At 44.4% G+C, this 26,526-nt stretch overlaps 1 protein-coding gene across 2 annotated transcripts in view; it reads right to left on the reverse strand.

Annotated features, from left to right (window-relative positions):
- The window catches only part of SECISBP2 (SECIS binding protein 2), a 51,410-nt gene that overhangs the window by 13,594 nt on the left and 11,290 nt on the right, over positions 1-26,526 (reverse strand). The window contains exons 7-10 of one of the 2 annotated variants that reach the window (XM_027614585.2): positions 25,176-25,378; positions 22,360-22,482; positions 21,064-21,153; positions 19,454-19,586 (exon numbers count right to left, since the gene is read on the reverse strand). In XM_027614585.2, the coding sequence (XP_027470386.2) occupies positions 19,454-19,586; positions 21,064-21,153; positions 22,360-22,482; positions 25,176-25,378 (549 nt within the window). The remainder of the gene's footprint in view (positions 1-19,453; positions 19,587-21,063; positions 21,154-22,359; positions 22,483-25,175; positions 25,379-26,526) is intronic. The other variant, XM_027614586.2, reaches the window with a different exon arrangement.

A 26,526-nucleotide genomic window follows, 5' to 3' on the forward strand; every position in this document is an offset into this window, starting at 1 on the left:
GAGGGGAAAAGAGCAGACCCCACACCAGGCACCCGGGATCTGCACTGGGAAGATGAGTCACCATAACATCAGGCTTTGAAAACCAGATGGGCCCAACTAATCAGTGGGGTGGAGCCCCTGAAACTTTAAAAACCAGCGGCTCAGCTCTCAGAGAGCTGGAGGGTGACAGGAAACAGACTGCACAATAGCCTCACGGAGATACAGCAAGGCAGCAGCAGGTTGAAAGCCCCTGGGGTATATGGGAGGGACAGCTGTTGACTAATCTCAGAGCCCACACTGGAGGGGCAGGGATCCTTGGGAGACTTTTCCAAGAACAAAAGAGCTGGCAGGTGCCATTTCCCTCCCCCACCCCCCCCCCCAGCCAAGATACACAGAAACCTGCAGGAACCAGCACAGTGATAACGGCATGGGCCCCGACACCCCACCCCGGCCTCTGCAGGAGTCTTCCAGGGCGGTTACAGCATCCCTCCCACAGTGGCCTGGCCCACACCCTGCCGGCACTGGGCACCTTCACTCCCGTACTCTTCCTGCGGCCCCGTCCCCACCCGCCTGGCCGGCCCCGCAGGAGCTCTCCCTGCCCACTGCACATCCCCACTGGCAGTGGACCAGCACGCACCTTGCTGGCACCTGGAGCCCCACCCGTGCGTTCTCCTGCAAACCTAACCCCTCCAATACACCCCAGGCCCAAGCTCATCCAAAGTGGTGCCACAAGCCTGGCAATGTGCAAGCAGCCCCAAGAGGGGCCAGCACCCCTCCACGGTGACTCCTGCCCCCGGGAAAGGGGAAGGTAACCACACACACCAGTCCGACTGCGGCCCCAGCAGTGGGCTGGGGGCAGACATCTGGTCAGACTGCAGGGCCCACCCACCCACAAAAGTTTCTCAGGAGACAACCTAGGGAGAGGGCCCTGAGGTTCGGGGATAGTGCCCCTCTGGCAAATAGCTGGTCTGACTCACTCAGGCCAAGGCGGCCCCAGACTGGCCACCCACAACCCACGGACCAAACCCTGCCCTCAAAAGGCAAAGAGAGCCACTGCAGATGAGAGGCTAAAGGAAAACAAGGCCAGGCCACAGAGCAGTAGGGCACAAGCACCCCACAGAGGAGACATTTGCTGAAGTGCCAGGCCCTGGGGAACAGGGGACACCATAATGCCCGGCCCAACAGGACCCCTTCTTCATGGGGCCACGACTCTCAAGAGCAGAAGACACGGCTGACTTTCCCGGCACAGAGAAACAGACACAGAGAGTTTGACAAAATGAGACACATCAAAGAACAGGGCACAATCACAGCAAGACAAAAACGGTGATAAGTAATACGCCTGATAGAGAATTTAAAGCAACAGTCATGAAGATACTCACTGGACTTGAGAAAAGAGTGGAGGACCTCAGCGAGACCACTGACAGGGAGAAAACATAAAAAAGAACCAATGAGAGATGAAGTACTCAGTAACTGAAATTAAAAAGACCCTACATGGAATAAACAGTAAACCAGAGAAAACAGAAGAACGGATCAGTGACCTAGAGAGGACAGAGGAATAGAAAACAAGCCAGCTGAACAGGAAAGAGAAAAAGAATAAGAAAAAATGAAAATACGTTAAGGGAACTCAGCATCACCATCAAGAGTAGTAGCATTTGCATTATAGAGATCCCAGAAGGAGAAGAGAGAGAAAATGGGGCAGAAAATATATTTGAAGAAATAATAGCTGATAGCTTCCCAAATCTGAGGAAGAAAACAGAAATACAGATGCAGGAGGCACAGAGAGTCCCCCACAAAGTAAACCCAAGGAGGTCCACACCAAAATACTAAGTAATTAACATGGCAAAAAGTACTAATAAAGGGGGAATTTTAAAACCAGTAAGAGAAGGGCACCTGGCTGGCTCAGTCGGTTAAGCATCCAACTCTTGATTTCGGCTCAGGTCATGATCTCAGGGTCGTGGGACTGATCAGACTCCGTGCTGGGTGTGGAGCCTGCTTAAGATTCTCCCTCATCACAGAATAGAGAGCCCAGAAATGGACCCTCAACTCTATGGCCAACTAATCTTCAACAAAGCAGGAAAGAACGTCCAACATTTTTCAATGTTGAAAAAAGTCTCTTGACAAATGGTGTTGGGAAAATTGGACAGCCACATGCAGAAGAATGAAACTGGACCATTTCCTTACACCACACAGAAAAATAGACTCAAAATGTTTGAAAGACCTAAATGTGAGACAGGAGTCCATCAAAATCCTCAAGGAGAACACAGACAGCAACCTCTTTGACCTCAGCCGCAGCAACTTCTTCCTAGAAACATCACCAAAGGCAAGGGAAGGGCAAAAAATGAACTATTGGGATTTCATCAAGATAAAAAGCTTTTGTACAGCAAGAGAAACAGTCAACAAAACCAAAAGACAACGACAGAATGGGAGAAGATATTTGCAAATGACATATCGGATAAAGGGCTAGTATCCAAAATCTATAAAGAACTTCTTAAACTCAACACCCAAAGAACAAATGATCCAATCAAGAAACGGGCAGAAGACATGAACAGACATTTTTCCAAAGAAGACATCCAAATGGCCAACAGACCCATGAAAAAGAGCTCAACATCGCTCGGCATCAGGGAAATCCAAATCAAAACCTCAATGAGATACCACCTCACACCCGTCAGAATGGCTAAAATGAACAAGTCAGGAAACGACAGACGTTGGCGGGGATGTGGAGAAAGGGGAACCCTCCTACACTGTTGGTGGGAATGCAAGCTGGTGCAGCCACTCTGGAAAACAGTATGGAGGTTCCTCCAACAGTTGAAAATAGAGCTACCGTTCGATCCAGCAATTGCACTACTGGGTATTTACCCCAAAGATACAAATGTAGTGATCCAAGGGGCATGTGCACCCCGATGTTTATAGCAGCAATGTCCACAATAGCCAAACTGTGGAAAGGGCCTAGATGTCCATCAACAGATGAATGGATAAAGAAGATGTGGTATATATACACAATGGAATATTATGCAGCCATCAAAAAAAAAAATGAAATCTTGCCATCTGCAACGACACAGACGGAACTAGAGGGTATTACGCTAAGCGAAATAAGTCAATCAGAGGAAGACAAGTATCATATGATCTCACTGATATGAGGAATTTGAGACAAGACAGAGGGTCATGGGGGAAGGGAGGGAAAAATGAAACAAGATGAAACCAGAGAGGGAGACAAACCGTAAGAGACTCTTATTCTCAGGAAACTGAGGGTTGCTGGAGTGGTGGGGGGTGGGGGGATGGGGTGGCTGGGTGATGGACATTGGGGAGGGTATGTGCCATGGTGAGCACTGTGAATTGTGCAAGACTGATGAATCACAGACCTGTACCCCTGAAACAAATAATACATTATATGTTAATAAAAAAATTTAAAAAATTCTCTCTCACCCTCCCTCTACCCCTCTCCCCGCCCTCTGTCTCAAACAAAACAAAACAAAACAAAACAAAACCAGCAAGAGAGAGAACAGTTACATCCAAAGGAATCCCCCCAAGGCTATGAGCGGATTTTTGAGCAGATACCTAGCAGCACCGTATGTTCAAGGTGCTGAAAGGAAAAAAAGTGCAGCTGAGAAGACTATCCAGCAAGGCTGTCATTCAGAGCAGAAGGAGAAAGAAACAGTTTCCCAAACAAAAGTTAAAGGAATTCATGACCACTAAACCAGCCCTACAAGAACTATTACAGGGGTGCCTGTGAGTGGAAAAGAAAGACCATAAGCAGGAGTGAGAAAGGTAGGAAACATATCTATAAAAATCAGTCAAAGGATTCATATAATGTAAGGAGGTAAAGTATGACACCATATACCTAAAACACGGTGGAGACAGAAGTAAAAATTCAGTGCTTCTAGAACGGGTTCAAACTTAAGCAAACGTCAACTTAATATAGACTGCTATATGCATAAGGTGTGATACGCCAACCTACTGGTAACCACAAATCAAAAACTCGTAATAGATACTCAAAAAATAAAGAGAAAGGAATCCATGTAGATCATTAAAGATGGCCAGCAAACCGTGAGAGAAGAGAGCAAGAGAAGGAACAGAGAAGAACTACAAAAACAACCATAAACACGTAACAAAATGGCAGGAAGTACATACTCATCAACAACGTAAATGGACTAACAGCTCCTACCAGAAGACACAGGGTGACAGGGTGGATAAAAAATCAAGACCCATCTATATGCTGTCCTACCAGAGACTCATTTCAGACCTAAAGCCACATGCAAACTGAAAGTGCAGGGATGCAAGAGCATCTCTCATGCAAATGGAAGTGAAAAGAAAGCTGGGGTAGCAATACTTGTAGTACACAAACTAGACTTTAAGACAAAGACAAGAAACTTCTCAAAGAAGGGCCCTACATAATCATAAAGAGGGCAATCCAGGGCATCTGGGGGACTCAGTGGGTTAAGCGCCTGCCTTCGGCTCAGGTCACGATCCCAGGGTCCTGGGATGGAGCCCCACGTCGGGCTCCCTGCTCAGTGGGGAGTCTGCTTCTCCCTCTCCCTCTGCCCCTACTTGTGCTCTCTCTACCTCTCTCTGACAAATAAATAAAATCTTTAAAAAAAAAAAAAAAAAAGAGGGCAATCCAACAAGAAGACATAATAACTGTAAATATTTGTGCACCCTAAGTAGGAGCACTCAAATACATAAAAGCATTTAATAACAAACATAAAGTAATCAATAGTAATACACTAATAGCAGGGAACTTCACCATCCTACTAACATCAATGGATACATCATCCAAACAGAATTATCAGCAAGGAATCAGTGGCTTTGAATGACACACTGTACCAGATGGATCCAACAGATGGATCCAATCAGAACATTCCAACCTAAAACAGCTGGAAGTACATTCTTTTCAAGTGCACTTGGAGCATCCTCCAGAACAGATCACATATTAGCCCACAAAACAAGTCTCAACAAATTCAAGAAGCTCAAAGTCATACCATGCATCTTTTCTGACCACAACACTATGAAACTAGCAATCAACCATAAGGAAAAATCTGGAAAGAACAAAAATACATGGAGATTACTAACATTAACAATGAATGGGTCAACTAAGAAATCAAAAAGTACATGGAAACAAATGAGAATGAAAACACAATGGTCCAAAATCTTTGGGATGCAGCAAAAGTCATTGTGAGAGGGAAGATTATAGCAATACAGGCCTACCTCAGGAAGCAAGAAAAATCTCAAATAAACAACCTGACTTTACACCTAAAGGAGCTAGAAATAGAAGAAACAAAATAGCAAACCAGTAGAAGGAAGGAAATCACAAATATTATAGCAGAAATAAATGATGTGGAGACTAAAAAAAAAACAATAGGACAGATCAATGAAACCAGGAGCTGGTTCTTTGAAAAGATCAACAAAACTGGTAAGTTTTTAGCCAGACACAGGGCAGAGGGTGGGGGGGGGGGGGGGGGGCGGGGGAAGGGGACTGAAATCAACAAAATCAGAAATGAAAGAGAACAACCAAAACCACAGAAATACAAAGGATTGTAGGAGAATATTATGAAACTTTATATGCCAAGAAACTGGCATAGAGTAGAAATGGATAAATTCCTACAAATACATAACCTCCCTAAACTGAGTCAGGAAGAAAGAGAAAATTTGAATAGACTGATTACCCGCAGTGAAACTGAATCACTAATCAAAAAACTCCCAACAAACGAAAGTCCAGAACCAGATGGCTTCACAGGTGAATTCTACCAAACATTTAAAGAAGAGTTAATAAGTACTCTTCTCAAACCATTCCAAAAAATAAAAGAGGAAGGAAAGCTTCCAAATTCATTCTATGAATGAATCAGCATTACCCTGAAACCAAAACCAGATAAAGACACCACAATAAAAGAGAACTACAGGCCTCTATCTCTGATGAACACAGATGCAAACATCCTCAAGAAAATAGCAAACTGAGGGGCGCCTGGGTGGCTCAGTCGTTAAGCGTCTGCCTTCGGCTCAGGTCATGATCCCAGGGTCCTGGGATCAAGGCCCGCATCGGGCTCCCTGCTCCACGAGAAGCCTGCTTCTCCCTCTCCCACTCCCCCTGCTTGTGTTCCTGCTCTCGCTGTGTCTCTCTCTGTCAAACAGATAAAACCTTTAAAAAAAAAAAAAGAAAATAGCAAACTGAATTCAACAATACATTAAAAAAAAAATCATTCATCACGATCAAGTGAGACTTACTCCTGGGATACACGGGTGGTTCAATATTCACAAATCAATATGATACACTCGCCAATAAGAAAAAGGATAAAAGCCATATCAACAGATGCAAAAAAAGCATGTGACCAAGTACAACATCCATTCATAATAAAAACCCTCAACAAAGTAGTTTTAGAGGAAATATACCTCAACATAATAAAAGCCATCTATGAAAAATCCACAGCTAACCTCACACTCCATGGTAAAAAACTAGGAGCTTTCCCCTAAGGTCAGGAATAAGACAACGATGTCACCACTCATTCAACACAGCACCTGAAGTCCGAGCCACAACACTCAGAAAACAGAAAGAAAGAAAAGTCTTCCAAATTGGTAAGGAAGAAGTCAAACTTTCACTATTAGCAGATGATATTATACTATATATAGAAAACCCTAGACTCCACCAAAAACTACTAAAACTGATAAATGAATTCAGTAAAGTTAACAGGATACAAAATCAATGCACAGAAATCCATTGTGTTTCTATGCACTAATAATGAAATACCATGAAGAGAAATAAAGACAACAGACCCATTTATAATTGCACCAAAAACAATAAAATACCTAAGAATAAACTTAACCAAGAAAGTAAAAGACGTGTGTACTATGAAAACTAAAAAACACTGACGAAAGAAACTGAAGGTAACACAAACAAATGGAAAGATACTCCATGCTGGGGCGCCTGGGTGGCTCAGTCACTCGAGCACCTCTGCTCTCGGCCCGGGTCATGGTCCCATCGTGATCTCAGCGTCCTGGGATCGAGCCCCACGTCGGGCTCCCTGAGTGGGGAGCCTGCTTCTCCCTCTGCCTCTGCCTGCCACTCCCCCTGCTTGTGCTCTCTCTGTCAAGTAGGTAAATAAAATCTTAAACATGTTCATGGATGGGGAGGACAAATGCTGTTAAAAATGTCCACATTACATAGCAGTCTACAGATTTAATGCAATCCCTCTCAAAACATCAACAGCATTTTTCACAGAACAAGAACAAATAATTCTAAAACTTTTATAGAACCACAGAAGACCCTACATGGTCAAAGCAATCTTAAAAAAGAGGAACAAAACTGAAGGTATCACAATCCCAGACTTCAAGTTATATACAAAGCTCTAGTAATCAAAAGAGTATGGTCCTGGGGCGCCTGAGTGGCACAGTCAGGCGTCCAGCTCTTGGTTTCAGCTCCGGTCATGATCTCAGTGTCATGTGAGTGCCGAGCCTGCCTCAGATTCTCTTTCCCTCTCCCTCTCTCTAAAATAAATAAATAAATAAATCTTTAAAAAAATAAAACACCAGTATGGTACTAGCACAAAAAACAGACATACAGATCAATGGAACAGGATAGAAAACCCAGAAATAAACCCACAATTATATATCTTCATCAAAGGAGGTAAGAATTTACAATGGGGAAAAGACAGTCTCTTTAACAAATGGTGTTGGGAAAACTGGACAGCTACATGCAAAATAATGAGACAACTAGTTTCCTAAACCATACACAAAAATAAACTCAAAATGGATTAAAGACCTAAATGTGAGACCTGAAACCATAAAAATCCTAGAAGAGAGCACAGGCAGTAATTTCTCTGACATGAGCCATGGCAATATTTTTCTAGATATGTCTCCAGAGACAAGGGAAATAAAAGCAAAAATGACTACTGGGACATCAAAATAAAAAGCTTCTGCACAGTGAAGTAAACAATCAACAAAACTAAAAGACAACCTACTGAATGGGAAAAGATATTTGCAAATGACATATCCAATAAGGGGTTAGTAACCAAAATATATTAAAAAAACTTACACAATGTAATACCAAAAAAACAAATAATACAATTAAAAATGGACAGAAGACATGAACAGAGATTTCTCTAAAAAAGACATCCAGATGGCCAACAGACACATGAAAAGATGCTCAACTTCACTAATCATCAGGGAAATGGAAAACAAAACCACAATGAGATCTCACCTCACACCTGTAAGAATGGCTTAAATCAAAAACACAAGGAACAAGTGTTGACGCGGACACGGAGAAAGGCTGGTGGGAATGCAAGCTGCTGCAGCCACCACGGAAACCCGGATGGAGGCTTCTCAGCAAGTTAAAAATAGAACCACCCTATGATCCAGTAATTCCACTACTGGGTATTTACTGAAAGAATACAAAAACACTAATTCAAAAAAGATATATGCACCACTATGTTTACTGCAGCCTTATTTGCAATAGCCAAATTACGGGAGCAACCCAAGTGTCCAGTGATATATGAATAAAGAAGCGGTATATATACGTATACTCAGTGGAATATTAACTGTAAAAAGAAAAAAAAGGAAATCTTGCCATTTGCAACAACAGGATGGACCTAGAGAGTATAATGATAAGCGAAATAAGTCAGAGAAAAACAAGTAACATGATTTCACTCATGTGAAATTTAAGAAACAAAGAAAAAAAACATACAAACTCTTAATTATACAAACGAACTGATGGCTACCAGAGGAGAGGTGGGTAGGGGAATGGGTGAAATGGGTGATGGGGTTTAAGAGTACACTTACCGTGATAAGCACTGAGTAATGTACAGAATTGCTGAATTTCTATACCGTACACCTGAAACTAATATAACACTCTATGTTAAAAATACTGGAATTTAGAAAAAAAGAATTATACTACATCTACTTTGCCCGTGATCTTTAAATGGAAGAAAGCCTGGGGCCGGCACATCTGTTTACAACATGGTTCACTATTTTAAGCCCGCTTAAAACTGAGACCTATGGCTCAGTAAAAAAAGATTCTGCTCAAAATATAACTGCTCACTGACAGTGCACCTGGTCAGCCAAGAGTTCTGATGAAGACGGACAAGATTAATGTTGCTTTCATGCCTGCTACCACAACATCCACCCTGCAGCCCATGGATCCAGGGGTGATTCTGACTTTCAACTCTCATTCTTTAAGAAATACCTTTAGTAAGACTACAGCTGCCACAGCTAGTGATTCCTCTGATGGATCTGGGCAGAGTCAATCGAAAACATCCTGGAAAGGATTCACCATCCTAGATGACATTAACATGCATGATTCACGGGAAGAGGTCAAACTATCAACATGAAGAGGAGTTTGGAAGAAGGTGATTCCAGCGCTCAGGGGTGGGTTTGAGGGGTTCAAGACTTCAGTGGAGGAGTCACTGCAGATGGGGGAGAAACGGCAAGGCAACCAGGATCAAAGTGTGGCCTGAAGATGGGAGTGAACTGCCACAGTCTCAGGATAAAATTTGGACAGATGAGGAGTTGCTTCTGATGGATGAGCAAAAAAGGGGATCCCTGAGATGGAATCTACACCTGGTAAAGATGCCGTGAAGACTGTTGAAATGACAACAAAGGATTTAGAATATCAAGTGAACCTAGTTGTAAAGCAGCGGGGGAGTTGGAGGATGGACTCCAGTTTTTGTTTTTGTTTTTTTTTTAGGATTTTCTTTCCTTGAGACAGAGTGTGAGTGGGGTGGCGGTGGGGGAGCAGAGGGAGAAGCAGACTCCCCCCTGAGCAGGGAGCCCGATGCGGGGCTCCACCCCAGGACCCTGAGGTCATGACCTGAGCCGAAGGCAGACGCTTAACTGACTGAGCCACCCAGGTGTCCCTGGACTCCAGTTTTGAAAGAAGTCCTACGGTGGGTAAAATGCTACCAAACAGTATCTCATGCTACAGAGAAATTATTCCTGAAAGAAGAGTCAATCCATGCAGCAAACATCAGGGTTGTCTTATTTTCAGAAACGGCCACAGCCACCACCACCCTGATGGGTCAGCAGCCTTAAACATCAGGAACAAGACCCTCCACCAGCAAAAAGATTATGGTTCTTGAAAACTCAGATGATGGTTAGCATTTTTTTAAAATATTTTTTAATTAAGATATGCACATTGTTGGGACGACTGGGTGGCTCAGTCAGTTAAGCATCTGCCTTCGGCTCAGGTCATGATCCTGGAGTCCTGGGATTTAGTCCCTCATCGGGCTCCCTGCTCAGTGGGAAGTCTGCTTCTCCCTCTGCCCACCTCTCTCACTCTCATTCTCTGACAAATAATTATTTAAAAAAAGATGTACACTGTTTTTTAGACATAACACTGTTGCACTTAACAGACTACAGTTCAGTGTAAGCATGACTTTTATATGCCCTGGGAAAACAAAAATTAATCTTGACTTGCTTTACTGCAATATTCACTTTATAGCAGTGGTCTGGAACCACACCCATGATATCTCCGAGGTACGCCTGTACTGAGGGAGAAAAAATCGCCAAGCAGCAATTCTATATCCAGCAAAACTATCTTTCCAAAACTACATGCAAACTAAAGACGTTCCTAGACAAACAAAGCATGAGAGAATCTGCTGCTTAGCAAACCCCTGTATGATATGAGAGGAAGGCCTTCGGAAGAAATGCTGACGGAAGTGCCACCGGACGGTAACGGACTCCAGAGGAATAAATACAGAACATGGACGATTGTGAATATAAAGCTGGCAAACATACATTTTTTTTCTCATTTCTTGTCTTAGTTTCTTCAAAAGACATGACTACATAGAGAAGTCCTTCCAACACCATACTGTTTTGTTTATAACGTATACAGGCGTGACACAGACAACAGCAGCCCAGACAGAGAGGGAGACAAGAATTACACTGGAGTAAAGTTTCTCCAGTGCAGACACTCATGTGTATACCGTAGTTTCTGGAGCAATCACTTTCCTTATTCATGAGCAACCACCTACTTTCCTATTTTTAAAAAAATTAAAAATTTTAATAAAGGAATCAAAATGATACTCTAAAGATATTTACTTGGGGCGCCTGGGTACTCAGGCAGTTAAGAGTCAGACTGTTGATTTCAGCTCAGGTCCTGACCTCAGGGTCGTGGGATCCAGCCCCAGGCATGAAGCCTGCTTAAGATTCTCTCTCTCCCCCCCTTCTGTCCCTTCTTGCTTCTATAAATAAATAAATAAATATTAAAAAATTATTTACTTAGCATAAAAGGCAGTTAAAGAGGAACAAGGAAGACATGAGAGAATTAAAAAACCAGCAAACAGCAGATGTAAATCCAACCACAGTAACAATTACACTCAGTGTGAATGAAGGAAACACCCCACTCAAGAGGCAGAGACTGTCCGACTGGGTAAGAAAGAAAAATGTGACTATATGTGTCTAAAAGAAACACACCGTAGATTTCAAGGCACTGTCTAAGGAACCACAGCTACTCCTCCCTCTGCGGCTGGTAAAACCACGTATCTCCTCCACATCATCCTGGCAGCCAGGTGGGCAGACCTGATTTGGGGTCCAGAACAGACTCAAGCCCAAAGCCCTTTGAGTTAAGTTGTGTTCTAGCCAGAAAGCTCTGCAGAGGAGTACTTGGCACTGGCTCAGCAAAAAATAAAAGAGAAACCCTGAATTCCTCTTCACTGGTTTTTACTTTTCCTGATAAAGATGGTTCCATTAGTAATGTCAAAAGGGAAGGAGATGGGCACATCGGGATTTAGGCATTCCTGGGGTTCTGGCCAAAATATCATTTCGATATTATCAAAATCCCAGCCTTACAATTCAACTTGAAACTACTTAAAAATGTGACCTGGACCAGAAAACATAAAATTTACCTCTTAAAAACATTTTAGAACGATTTGACCATCTGTATTATGTATTTTTAGTCACACGTGATTACAGAATTATCTTCTTGGTTTCTGACTGGCCAATTTTAAAGCTTCTATTACTCTTCCACCTCTATGGGTTCTACAAACCAAAATACAAGACGCTTCTTTAAAAAAAAAAAAATCTCTTCTGATTTCCCACTCCTTGCTCAACTATTTCACACACAATTCCACCTAAAATGTCCAACTTGAACCTAGTCCCAAAAGAGCCATCTCGTATCCCTCAGAGGTCTCTTCCTCTGCCTTCCTGCTTTCACCTTTGACTGAAGGTCTGGAAAGCTCAGTCAACAGCTTACACAGCCCCCTTCCTGGGGAGGAAGCGACATTCTGCAGAATCAGAGGGGTGGCTGAAAGTCTTCCAGATTTCTCTGAGGCCGATACAGGTTACTCAAATACCTGCTCTGAAAAACATAAGGCTAAGGTAACTTCTGCTGTGACCCATGACTGAAGCCCTACATTATGTCTGTGTATTCTCTGTTTATCATGATGTTTTTACATCTTAAAGGCTTTCACAGCTAAGGAGAGTGCCCCTCCTGGGCCCCCTGATTCTTAGAGATACCAAAGGGTCCAGCCTGGAACATGCCTTTGATATGCAAACTAGCCCACCCAGAGCCTCCTCTGTCTGGCCTGTGCACTCAGGAGGCAACATCTCTTCATCATCCCAGGGCCAGGGGCCAGGCAACCAGGGATACCTCTAGCTCAGGGCTCGCTGCAATTATTTAAACTGACCAGTCCTAAACAGTGCACCCTTTCCTGCCCATGGAAACCCCAACAAAGGCTCCAGCCTAAAGCCTCCCCTTGCTTCTGTCCTCTGCCTGCTATCTACACTGGTGCTTGCCCAGGTGGCCATGCCTCCTGTCTTTAGGACCTGGGACTATTATAAACTGTGTTTTCCTGAGCCTCTCTTCTATCTCCTCTTGTGGCCACACCTGACTCACCACCTCATCAAAAAATACAGAACAAGCCCAAAACTAACTGCCAAGGAAAAGCTGACTCTGCCCATAGGTAACCCGTAAATTATCACCTCCTACCAAAGCACCTGCAGTAGTCTGAAAACAACACTTGTGTACAATCAAAGCCCTAGAGGCCTTTCCCAAATGAGCTGAGAAAAGCAAGGAAGACTACCCAAAGGGGCAGTGGTCCCAAGCTTTGGTGTGTCTACTAGTCACTCAGACTCACAATGTACCCAATAAAATTACCAACATCACTGAGACAACCAAGGAAATTTAAATACAGACTGGACAGTAGACACTATGAGAAACAAGCACTAACACCGTCGGAGGATGACCGAGTGGTCCACTGAAACACACACCCACTGCCAGTCAGACATGCCAACAGACGTACTTACGCGGGAAATGATGTAACATCTACCAGGTGCTTAAAAGCACTTCAGAAAAATTAAAAGTTGGGTCACAGATACAACCGGAGTGGCACAATGGTGACAACCACCGGAGCTGGGAAACGCTCATGTGGCAGGCCTCACTGCACTCTACCTTTCGTTATTTTCCATAACGAAAAGTAAAAAAAAAAAAAAAAAAAAAAAAAGAGGAGGAAACAACAAATCCTCCCGTGTGCTTGCTAAAAACACCCCTTCCCCAACCTTGACCCCATCCCCAGGGATTTCACCGCACTTGTCCAAAGTCTGAGGCAGGCCCAGAGCCTCTGCTCTCTGCACACTCCCACATGGCGCCGCTGCAGGCGGCCCCAGGAACGCAGCGTGCGGGAGAAACGGGCACGAGGGACACGCTGTTTGCTGCTGCCTCAGCCGCTGTGTTTCAGCTGAATTACCTGCGGTCAGAACCGCAAGGCTGTGTGCTGGGCTGGGGGTAAATGCCACTCACAAACTGTCACGTAAGCTTCCTTGTACCGCAGCCATGAGAATCCTATTCAGAAATGCTCGCTGCATACCATTCAGCAGCCTGTACAAAAATGACCCGCGGCATTCCGAATTTTCAGCTTCAAAAATATGCCACCTCCAGCCCGGTCCCCAAGAAAGGCTACAAGTGACATCAACATGACCAAATGTTGGTGAGGATGTGGAACCAGCAGAGGTTTCACACGCTACTGGTTGAGTGTAAAACAGCACACATGCAGTATGGAGAAAGGTCTGGCAAATTTATAAAGTAAACATATCCCTACCACATGGCCCAGCAATTCCGCTCCCACGGGAATCAAGAACAGATACGCAAATACTGGTACCCGAACAGTACAAATGTACTATTCACAACAACCAAAGGTGGAGACAACCTAAATGTCCATCAGGGGATGAATGGGTCAACAAAACGTGGCCAAAGGAATACGATTCAGCCACAAAAACTAGCCCAATGCTGACGCAGGTACACGGATGAAAGTCCAAGGCGATATGATCCTCTCCATAGATGCAGAAAAAGCATTTGACAAAGGACAGCATCCTTTCCTGATCAAAACTCTTCAGAGTATAGGATAGAGAGTACATACCTCAATATCATAAAAGCCATCTATGAAAAAACTACAGCGAATATCATTCTCAATGGGGAAAAGCTGAGAGCTTTCCCCCTAAGGTCAGGAACGCGGCAGGGATGTCCACTCTCACCACTGCTATTCAACATAGTATTAGAAGTCCTAGCCACAGCAATCAGACAACAAAAAGAAATCAAAGGCATCCAAATCGGCAAAGAAGAAGTCAAACTCTCACTCTTTGCAGATGATATGATACTGTATGTGGAAAACCCAAAAGACTCCACCCCAAAACTGCTAGAACTCAGACAGGAATTCAGGCAAGTGGCAGGATATAAAATCAATGCACAGAAATCAGTGGCATTCCTATACACCAACAAGACAGAAAAGAGAGAAATTAAGGAGTCGATCCCATTTACAATGGCACCCAAAATCATAAGATACCTAGGAATAAATTTAACCAAAGAGGCAAAGGATCTGTACTCAGAAAACTATAAAATACTCCTGAAAGAAATCGAGGAAGACACAAAGAAATGGAAAAACGTTCCATGCTCATGGACTGGAAGAACCAACATTGTGAAGATGTCAATGCTACCTAGAGCAATCTACACATTCAATGCAATCCCCAACAAAATACCATCCACCTTTTTCAAAGAAATGGAACAAATAATCCTGAAATTTGTATGGAACCAGAAAAGACCCCGAATAGCCAGAGGAATGTTGAAAAAGCAAAGCAAAGCAACGCTGGCGGCATCACAATTCTGGACTTCTAGCTCTATTACAAAGCTGTCATCATCAAGACAGTATGGTACTGGCACAAAAACAGACACAAAAATCAGTGGAACAGAATAGAGAGCCCAGAAATGGACCCTCAACTCTATGCTCAACTTATCTTTGACAAAGCAGGAAAGAATGTCCAATGGAAAAAGACAGTCTCTTCAACAAATGGTGTTGGGAAAGTTGGACAACCACATGCAGAAGAATAAAACTGCACCATTTCCTTACACCACACACAAAAATACACTCCAAATGGTTGAAAGACCTAAATGTGAGACAGGAGTCCATCAAAATCCTAAAGGAGAACACAGGCAGCAACCTCTTCGACCTCAGCCGCAGCAAATTCTTCTTAGAAACATCGCCAAAGGCAAGGGAAGCAAGGGCAAAAATGAACTATTGGGATTTCATCAAGATAAAAAGCTTTTGCACAGCAAAAGAAACTGTCTACAAAACCAAAAGACAACCAAAAGAATGGGAGAAAATATTTGCAAATGACATGATAAAGGGCTAGTATCGAAAATCTATAAAGAACTTATCAAACTCAACACCCAAAGAATAAATAATCCAATCAAGAAATGGGCAGAAGACATGAACAGACATTTCTCCAAAGAAGACATACAAATGGCCAACAGACATATGAAAAAGTGCTCAACATCGCTCGGCATCAGGGAAATCCAAATCAAAACCTCCATGAGATACCACCTCACACCCGTCAGAATGGCTAAAATGAACAAGTCAGGAAACGACAGACGTTGGCAGGGATGTGGAGAAAGGGGAACCCTCCTACACCGTTGGTGGGAACGCAAGCTGGTGCAGCCACTCTGGAAAACAGTATGGAGGTTCCTCAAACAGTTGAAAATAGAGCTACCCTACGACCCAGCAATTGCACTACTGGGTATTTACCACAAAGATACAAATATAGGGATCCGAAGGGGTACATGCACCCCAATGTTTATAGCAGCAATGTCCACAATAGCCAAACTGTGGAAAGAGCCCAGATGTCCATCGACAGATGAATGGATAAAGAAGAGGTGGTATATATACACAATGGAATATTATGCAGCCATCAAAAGGAATGAGATCTTGCCATTTGCAATGACGTGGATAGAACTGGACGGTGTTATGCTGAGTGAAATAAGTCAATCAGAGAAAGACATGTATCCTATGACCTCACTGATATGAGGAATTCTTAATCTCAGGAAACAAACTGAGGGTTGCTGGAGTGGTGGGGGGTGGGAGGGATGGGGTGGCTGGGTGATAGACATTGGGGAGGGTATGTGCTATGGTGAGCGCTGTGAATTGTGCAAGACTGTTGAATCACAGATCTGTACCTCTGAAACAAATAATGCAATATATGTTGAGGAAAAAAAAAGAAAAGAAGATAGCAGGAGGGGAAGAATGAAGACGGTAAATCAGAGGGGGAGACGAACCATGAGAGACGATGGACTCTGAAAAACAAACTGAGGGTTCTAGAGGGGAGGAGGGTGGGGGGATGGGTTAGCCTGGTGATCGGTATCAAAGAGGGCACGTTCTGCATGGAGCACTGGGTGTTATGCACAAACAATGAATCATGGAACACTACATCAAAAACTAATGATGTAATGTATGATGATTAACGCAACAATAAAAAAGTCAAAAAAAAAAAGGAAAGTCCAATGCACTCTCCCAAGTGAAAAGAGACTGACACAAAAGGTCACAAATTGCACCATTCCATTTACGTAACACATCAGAACAGGAAAATCCACAGAGAAAATGCACACTGGGGGTTGCCAGGGGCTGGGGAAATAGGGAGCTTAGTGGGCAGGGGTCTCCTTTTCGCAGGACGAAAAAGTGTGGAACCAGAAAAACGAGACTACACAACACTGTGGATGAACTCCACACCACTGCATTGTACACCTTAAAATCGGTAGTTTTATATTACTTGAATTTCACCTGGATAAAAAACAAAAAAGCAGGGCACCAGTTAAGCATCTGCCTTCCACTCAGGTCATGATTGAGCTCCCTGCTCAAGCAGAAAAGCCTGCTTCTCCCGCTGCCTCTGCCCCTCCCCCTGCTTGTGCATGCATGCGTGTGCTCTCTCACAAATAAAATCTTTTAAAAAATAAAAAACAAAAAAAATGAACTACACACACACACACACACACACACACACACACACACACCCCCCCCCCCCCCCAGTATATCTCAAAAACACCCTGATGAGTGAAGGAAGCCTTACAGGATCCCTGCAGCATTCCATTTCTATGAAGCTCTAGAAAAGGGAAAAGGAAATCTGTGACAGACAAAGAATCAAAAACAGACAAAGGGCGGCCTGGGGCACAGCAGGAATCTGCTGGGTGGGGCCAAGGGACCTTCCAAGGGTGGTGACGGAGGCTGGGTTACTCTGCAAAGGGCATACCTAAGATCTGTGCATTCCACTATATGCATGCTTCACCTCCAAAGACAAAAACCATAAATGCTAGTCAATGACATGCATGCTGCAACACTGAGAGGTGACATCGACCAAGGTCTGCAACTCTGAAATGCACCAAGAAAAATAAAATACTGATGGGTGGACAGATCAGAGCCAGCCAGCTTTTCCTTAAAGGACCAGATAGTAAATATTTTAGGCTCATGACCACGAGTGTTACAACACTTAACTGTCCTTTCCTAAACTGATCGTATTTAAGGAACTTACAATAATTAGTATTTTAACTATTCCTAAGCGCACAATTCAGGGGCATCAATTACATTCACAATGTTGTGCAACCATCACCCCCACCTATTCCCCCAAATTTTTCGTGCCCCAAACTGAAGGTCTGTCCTACGAAACAGTAACTCCCATACCCTCAAACCCAGGTACCCTCCAGCCCCTTCTGTGACTCTGTCTATTCTCCATCTCTCATGTAGCGTGGGCCCTTTTGTGCTGGCGGATTTCATCAGCAGAACGTTTTCACGTTTCCCCATGTCACGGCAGGTAGCAGAACTTCCTTCCCTTTAAGGCTGAGTACCAGTCCACTGTACGGCTGGACCACACTCTGTTTACCCATTTGTGCTGATATACACTTGGGGGTGTCTCCACTTTTAACTATTTGGAATAATGCTGCTATGAGCGCTGGCCTGCAAGTGTCTGGGTGCACATGGAGTACGGAATTGCCGGGCACACGGCAACCCCCTACATAGCGTTCTGAGGAGCTGCCAGACTGCCTCCCAAAGTGGTCTCACCCTCTCCCATTTCCCAGTGGTCTCCACTTTCTCCAAATCCTTGCCAACACCTGCTATTTTCCATGTTTCTGACGACAGCTACCATAGCAGGTATGAAGAACTGTCTCACTGTGGTGCTGGCTCATATTCGTCTAGGGACTAATGATGTTAAGCATCTTTTCATGTGTTACTGGCCACGTGTGTATCTTCTTGTGGAGCAGTGTCAAGTCCTTTGCCTATTTTTTAGTGGGTGTTTATTGTTGAGCTATAGGAGGAGTTCGTAGATATTTGGACATCAAATCCTTATCAGATATATGATTTGCAAACATTTTCTCGCCTTCCGTAAGTAAATTATCTTTTCATTTTTTTTTTTTTAAAGATTTTATTTGAGAGAAAGAGAATGAGAGACAGAGAGCACGAGAGGGAAGAGGGTCAGAGGGAGAAGCAGACTCCCCGCTGAGCAGGGAGCCTGATGTGGGAACCGATCCCAGGACTTGAGGATCATGACCCGAGCTGAAGGCAGTCGCTTAACCAACTAAGCCACCCAGGCGCCGCTATCTTTTTCATTTTCTTGATAACATCCTCTGGTATACAAAAGTTCTTGTTTTTGATGAAATCCTATTTATTTTTGCTTTTGTGGCCTGTGCTTTTGGTGTCCTAGCTAAAAATTCACTGCCTAATCGTAAGCCATGAAATTTACCTTTGCTTTTTCTTTCTTTTCGTTTTGTTTTTTTGGTTTTTTTTTTTGAGAGAATCTCAAGCAGACTCCCCACTGAGCATGGAGCCCCGCCTGAGATCACGACCTGAGCCAAAACCAAGAGCTGGATGCTTAACCGACTGAGCCACCCAGGCACCCCACCTTTGTTTTTTTTCCTAAGGGTTTTTTGGGCTTAGTTTTTATATTGAGGTCATTGCTCCACTTTAACTACTGCACACAGCGCGCGGTAGGAGCCCAGCTGTCTCCGGCATGGGGAAATCCAGCTGTCCCAGCACCATTTTTCAAAACCGTTCCTTGTTCTTTTAATGAACACATTTTGGTCAAAAATTCACTGGCCATAGATATGTGGGTTTATTTCTGGACTCCCAATCTATTCCATTAGTATCTATCACAGTACCATGCTGTTCTGATTAAAGATTGTCACAGAGCAGTCTATCTGAAAGAGACCCTCAGCCATTTCCCCGAGACGAAGAGCCACTCTTACCTGAGAACACCACAGGCCTGGAGGACGGCGTGGCACTCTGCGAGTGCTGCTTCTTCTCCAGGGCTGCCAGCATTCCTCCCAAATCCAACTGTACCGGAATCTGGCTCTTCTTTCCACTATTTTTAAAATTATTCTAAAAAATTATAAAATCAGAAGTTTTCTTAGAATAGCATATTTTACAAGTGTTTTTGTTTTAAGACAAGAAGTCATAAAAACGATAAAATGAAATCTATTTATAGCGACCATAAAACAAATCTTTAAATAACTAAAGAAAAACCCAGATAATCTACATTATCTTCCAATGTGACTGCCGTGGTTTTTTATTTCCTCCCTCTCTCCTAGCCCTGGGTTTCTCTCTGTCTGTATTTGCACTGTGAGGAAGCGCACACGCCTTCGGGTAAGAAACCAGGACTTGTGTGGAGTCTTTGGCAACAGGAGTCCGTGCATGAGGCTAACTGATCGGTGTCACTGTCTCCTTGGCACCACACAACCACCAACTGCCTACAGGAGCCAATCGAATGCCATGAAATCATGGGCATATGACCAAGAATTTACACAAGTCCAAAATGCCTGCAGCAGGTATGAAATTTAGGCACGAAGTGTGCTCTACTTCAAAGAGCTGTTTTCTGGGGTCTGAGGCCGTGTGAAAAGCTGCAGAGGCAAGCTGCCGCATGCATGCGCTCAGCACAACCATTCTGCCCTCCGGCCCGGACGAGGGCCCTGTCAACGGGCGAGCCCAGCGTGCCATACAGGTGGCTACAGACTCCATGGGCAGGGACGGAAGAGGACCACACCGTACCACGGGAATTCCAGGGAATCTGCACAACGTTTAGAATTTTACTTCTCACAAATGTGAAAATAATGCCCCCACTTGAGAAGGCAAAATGGCAGTGAGGATGCCAGAGACCAGTGAAGAAATGGGACCAAGTGTGCAAGTTCTCCACCTGGATGACGAATCCACAGCAGGGCAGGGGGCTCAAGGAGAGTCCTCTCTTCACCTTGTACTGACGGCTTAGAGTTGAATTTGGCTGGGGCGGGGGGGGCGCTCTCCTTATTTTGTTTTGTCAGACACTGCTGCCTCACAAAGGAATTCCTGTTTCCCTGGGCGCCTGGGTGGCTCAGTCGGTTAAGCGACTGCCTTCGGCTCAGGTCATGATCCTGGAGTCCCGGGATCGAGTCCCGCATCGGGCTCCCTGCTCAGCGGGGGGTCTGCTTCTCCCTCTGACCCTCTTCCCTCTCATGCTATCTCTCATTCTCTCTCTCTCAAATAATAAATAAAATCTTAAGGGAAAAAAAAAAGGAAGTCCTGTTTCCCGAATACACAGGCAACTTTTTCGCTTTCCATCAAAGACCCCCAGGCAGCCCGTGCTCCCCGCTTTCTGATGTAGCAGTGGTAGCTACCACCAGTCTTCTTATGAAGGTGACAAATGTGTGCGCTTAGAGCAACTGTATTCCAACACCCTGCATGTGATTCTCCAATAAAGGAAGAAATCAAACCAAAACCACCTTTCTTGGTACATAAAGAAGTCTGGAAAAAAGTTTTTCTCGAGAGTTTAGTTGAGCAAGAAAAGTTAGGCCTAAAGCAACGACAGGGTCAATCTAAAAATTACCTGCGGCTGCTGCTGGGACTGAAAGTTCGGAGATGCTACTCTGTCTCTTCTTTCAGACGCAACTGCCAGAATGGGGAACTCCTCGGCATCCTAAGTAAACCACACACCCTTTAGCTCTTTGCAGATCACAAGAGTCAAGTGTGCCACGTGCAAGCTGTTCCTTGCCCATGTTCTCTGTAACAGGCTCCCACAGAGTTCGCAAGGGGATCTAAAACAGCCCCCAAACTGTTTTACTCTTAGATTTAAAGACCACAGTTCTAATCCCGCTGCCCTGGCCCAGGTGGGCGGGCCCCCGAGGACGTGGGTGCCCCAGACCCCCGGGCACAAGCGTGTTCAAGCACCCAGGCTTCAACTGTGTTTCCGTCAGAATAATTGTCAGTCTAGACTCAGGTGATGGAAGTACCCTGTCCTGTGTGCTGCTCCCAGGCTAGGAAATAGAAATAAAATAGAAAATAGGGCAACAGGCCTCTAATGACGATGTTGAAGTCATTTAAAAACATCTTACGTGCTTTTGTTGGCATTTTAGGTGACTCAGAAAAGTTATGTGGGATATGGGAGCAGAACTCTATGAATTATTTGTTGGCCCAAACCATAATGTTCTGCCAGGATCATACGTCTTCACACACGCAACCCTAGGGTCCTCAAGGGAGTATGCCAAGAGCCCTGGGAGCCCCCAGGTTTGTGGGAAACTCTCAGGTTTGGCCCTAAGCTGGATGGCACGCAGCAGAGCTGAGCACCTGGAGCCAGGCTGCTGAGTCTGGTATTGAGTCTGAACCCAAGGCGACTCCTTGCAGGACAGGGGCTATCTTGCAGTACCACAGGAAAACAGTTCACAGGGTGCTTTTGCAAGTTTGTGCAATTCTCCTGGCCAGGGCCCATGATGGAGCTATGGGATTCTAATTTCTCTCTAGAGTGAAGTACATTACATTCACATTTCTGGATAGAAAAGGAGACCCTGCAAAAGCCAGCATGCCAAAGCAAGGAAAAACAGGTGAACAAGGCACTGAGGAGTAAGTATGAGCACTACGGTATGCACACCACTAGATCTCCACACAAGTATCCCTCTCGACTACTCACGCACGCACCCGCTCGCCAGGTGCCCACTATGACTCAGCCACTGCGCCGGGCCGCCAAAACGAAGAGTATGGGAGACGGCTATTCTCTTTAGCACTGGGCAAAGATTATCGAAGGGAATGTTGGAGATTTTCACTTAGGAAGCCCATATGAATCTGTATTTCTATTAGGGCAGGCCCATTTAATTAGATCATAAAAGGTGAGTAATAAATAGAAATGTACTTCAATCCTTGGTGGTTCCTGAACGGTCAAGACTTCATATTTTGATTTAGACTTTTCTTTCTTTTTCTTATGCTTTCTTGAGGCTTCATCCTGTTCAGGATTGCCACCTTGTGATGCTTTGGACTAAACAGAGAACAAAAAACACAGCAAAAATCACGGGTTTTTAAGACATTCAATAGAATGCTTGCTTCCATGAATCAGAGCAAACTTGAGACACCAAGTTGTTTAACCACATGGCAACTTTGTTCAGAGTTTGGCTCCTCATCTCTATTTTCCAAAGACCCAGCATTCAGTAGAGTACTTCTCAAGGAAAAGAAATCTGTTGAAAAAGCTGTCTTATCCAATTATTTTGAAACTGGTAGATTTGGACATACCTACTTCTGAGCCAGAGGAGACTATTTTAACATCTCTAATACCAACTTGAAGTCTTTTCATAAATCCAGGTGTGTTGGGGGCGCCTGGGTGGCTCAGTTGGTTAAGCATCTGCCTTCGGCTCAGGTCATGATCCCAGAGTCCTGAGATCGAGCCCTGCATCGGGCTCCCTGCTCAGAGGGAAGTCTGCTTCTCTCTCTGCCTGCTGCTCCCCGTTTATGTGCGCACACGCATGCACTCCCTCTCTAATAAATAAAATCTTTAAAAATAAAGTAAAAAAAATAAATCCGGGTGGGCCATTTCTAGCACCATGGCCCAGTGGTCCTTAAACCTGATCACACATCTGAAACTCCTGTGGAGCCTTCAAACCAGACAAATGTGTGGACCCATCCCACACCTGCTGAATGTGACCCCACAGCTCCCACCTTCCCTCTCAAGTCAGGTGACATGCACCTTGGCCTCAGGGCCTCTTGCACATGTGCCCACACTTGGATCCAGGCCAGGACTGCGCCCTCATTCCAGTTCAAGGGTGGTCCCACCTCCACGCAGCCTGTCCCTCTCCATCCCCCTCCAAAGCACCAATCACGACCAGTCTACACCACGCTGGTCTATCAGAACGGAGGTGCTAAGAGAGCAGGGCCTTTCCGTGTTGGGGGCCCTGCTTTATCCCCAGCGGGGACTTACCCTCCAGTGGCTCCTGGAATGTTTACCTCCTAACCTAGAGGACCTGTCCATAAGTGAAAGAGGCAACTTTGAAGGATGAGTTGTGTAGAATGGTCTCATTTTTGTTTAAAAGAAAAAAAAAGGGCGCCTGGGTGGCTCAATTGGTTAAGCGACTGCCTTCGGCTCAGGTCATGATCCTGGAGTCCCGGGATCGAGTCCCGCATCGGGCTCCCTGCTCAGCGGGGAGTCTGTTTCTCCCTCTGACCCTCTTCCCTCTCGTGGTTATCTCTCATTTTCTCTGTCAAATAAATAAATAAAATCTTTAAAAAGAAAAAACTTAAAAGACAAGCCTCTACTGTTGACGTTCTGAGGAGCCTGAGGTAGAATATATATCCAGTTGTTAATGCAGGCTTCCAGTGGGCAACAAAGGGAAGAGGACCTCGTTCACGAGTGGGTCTTTGTGGTATTACATTTGCTATTTCGGTAATAAGAACTCACAAACACAGAGTTTCAGAGGGAAAAACCATCGTGATCCTACCACCTCCGTTACACAGGAGATCATGTCCTCTGGGTTGTGAGACTACAGGCAACTCTGTCTTTATCTTAGAACTTGTCTAAAATAAACTTTTCTTACACTTACAATTAAAAAATAATTTTAGGGGCACCTGGGTGGCTCAGTTGGTTGAGTGTCTGCCTTCGGCTCAGGTCATGACCCTGGGACTGAGCCCTGAGTCGGGCTCCCAGCAGGGAGCCTGCTTCTCCCTCTCCTCCCTGCTCCTGCTGTCTCTCGCTCAAATTAAATAAATAAATAAATAAATGGAATCTTAAAAAAAAAAAAAAAAGGTTCTAAGAAAATAAAAACGTTAATATTAACTCTGAGAATCTTAACTGTGCATGAGGAACTCTGGTTCAGACAGCAAGACGGCAGCCGAGGGGCGGCCCCAGCCTGAGGCCTGCTCTGTCACCTGGGCCCACATGCCCACAGCTGGTGGCGCCGCGTGTACTCAGAGAGGGACTCGCCCACACCTCCGGTGTCCTTCACATTGTTCATAAAGCTGTGAGGACAAGCATACAGGTCTGACCTCGCCGTAACTGTCAGCACACTTTCCCTCCATCAACAGACCGTCAACACACAGCTCCCGTTTGTCGGGGGTGGTCTATGACACCCTGGGTAACAGAAAATGTCCTCTTACTCAAAAAGGACATCACTGCACTCAACAAACACGGCCATATTTCCACCTAAAATAATGTATCAATACACAATGAAAATCAAGAACAAAATTTAGACCAATAAAAAAGAAATCTAGGGACTGATGAAAATGACAGCTTAAAACTATCTGAATTGAAAGGGAAAAATGGATTCTGAAATGCTATCTTACGATAAGCTACAACCAACCAAGAATCAGTAACATATACCAGATGACCACAAAAGGTGGAATTCAGTTGTCTTGCTGTCCTTACCCTAGTAGGTAAAAGCAATTTAAATTCAACAGATGAAAGAGGGGGGAAAAAGGCAGGACTTTATACACCAGAGCATGAACTTCTGCCAGTACCTCTTCTTTAAAGACTTCAAAATGGTTCACAAATGTTTTAAGACCATGGGTGTAAAATCTACATCGTCCCTTACTCAAAAAGTTACCACTTGTGTTCCTTGACTGAGGTTCTATACAACCAACTCAAATTAGCGACTACAGCACAGAATCAAAAACTTTGTTAGGATCTGAGAAAAAAAGACTATTCAGTGGCACAGAAGATCAACATAACCCAAACGTGACACATACCTTTTTAGCAGAGTGGATGTGTTTCTCTTTGTAGGAAGGATCCGAAGATAATACTTCAGAAGGTGACATACTAACGCTTTTTGAGTCTGCTGACGAAGCGACCGTTTCTAGGTTTATCATGGAAGTAACGTTTTTAGGGGCTGGTGACTGTTCTGTAGATAACGTCTGCCGAACAACATAACCCATTGGTGTCCAAGATAACTCTGCTCAAAGATAACCAAAGTTGTTGAATAATCTCAACAGTAAAATAAAAATACTTAGAAATTGTAAACATGGGGCGCCTGGGTGGCTCAGATGGTTAAGCGTCTGCCTTTGGCTCAGGTCATGATCCCAGGGTCCTGGGATCGAGTCCCACATCGGGCTCCCTGCTCCTTGGGAGCCTGCTTCTCCCTCTGCTTCTCTCTCTCTCTCTCCCTCTCCCCCTCTCCCCCTCTGTCCCTAATGAATAAATAAATAAAATCTTTGAAAAAAAAAAAAGAAATTGTAAACATGTATTACATGAGGTCATTACTCAGAGCATAATTAAATTTAGACTGGTGCTCAAAACATTCTCTTGGAAACGAGCATTTGCTAAGCTTTCTTCTTGGAACACGCATGCAGAATTAACTTGTAGGCTGCATGATTTTCCTAGCAACTGGTTTTTTAACTTGGGGGTGCAGGTGGGCAGACAAACTATAGTTTTAGTTAAAAAATAATAATCCACAATTAAGTCCACGTGGCAAACACACAAAAATTAATAGGGCAAAGATCAAATTTTGGCCTAACACATCTTGTTATGTACCATTAACACCGTAAGTCAAAAATCATGTACCTCAGCTCCCACAGCAAGTGGTAATTTCTTTCTTTTTAGATCTCAGGCCTAACTAACTACAGCAACGTTACTCCTTAGGTGCCCACAGACAGAAGAGGACCCGGGCTGACCGTGGGCAGCCGGTGCATCCCCCCAAGCCAGACAGGCTGCTTTTGTACCAGAGCTACACACCATCGAAGTCAGCTTGTAAGTGAAGGTTTTTACCGAACACACATTTACCACACGTGAGAATGCAAAAGAAAACACACTTGTGAATACAACTGGAATAATTTTGTAAAAATGTCTTGTTAGGAGAAGCTACTCAGAAAAATTAAAGGCAGAATTACTGAACTCTCTCTGAGGATGTCACTTCTGGGACATTGAGGCCAGATCTCTAATAATGCTCTGAAGCTCCCAAGACGCTTTGAGGGGTCCAAAGCATCAAAACCATTTTCCTGACGGAAGGAATGGGCGCTGAGCCTCCCTGCGCTCTGTCCTGAGTGTCCAGCGAGGTTTTCAGGAGGCTACATGATGCGGGACAGTGAAATCACTGCATGCTGA

This window comes from Zalophus californianus, chromosome 13 (genome assembly GCF_009762305.2).
Source record: "Zalophus californianus isolate mZalCal1 chromosome 13, mZalCal1.pri.v2, whole genome shotgun sequence".
NCBI lineage: Eukaryota > Metazoa > Chordata > Mammalia > Carnivora > Otariidae > Zalophus > Zalophus californianus.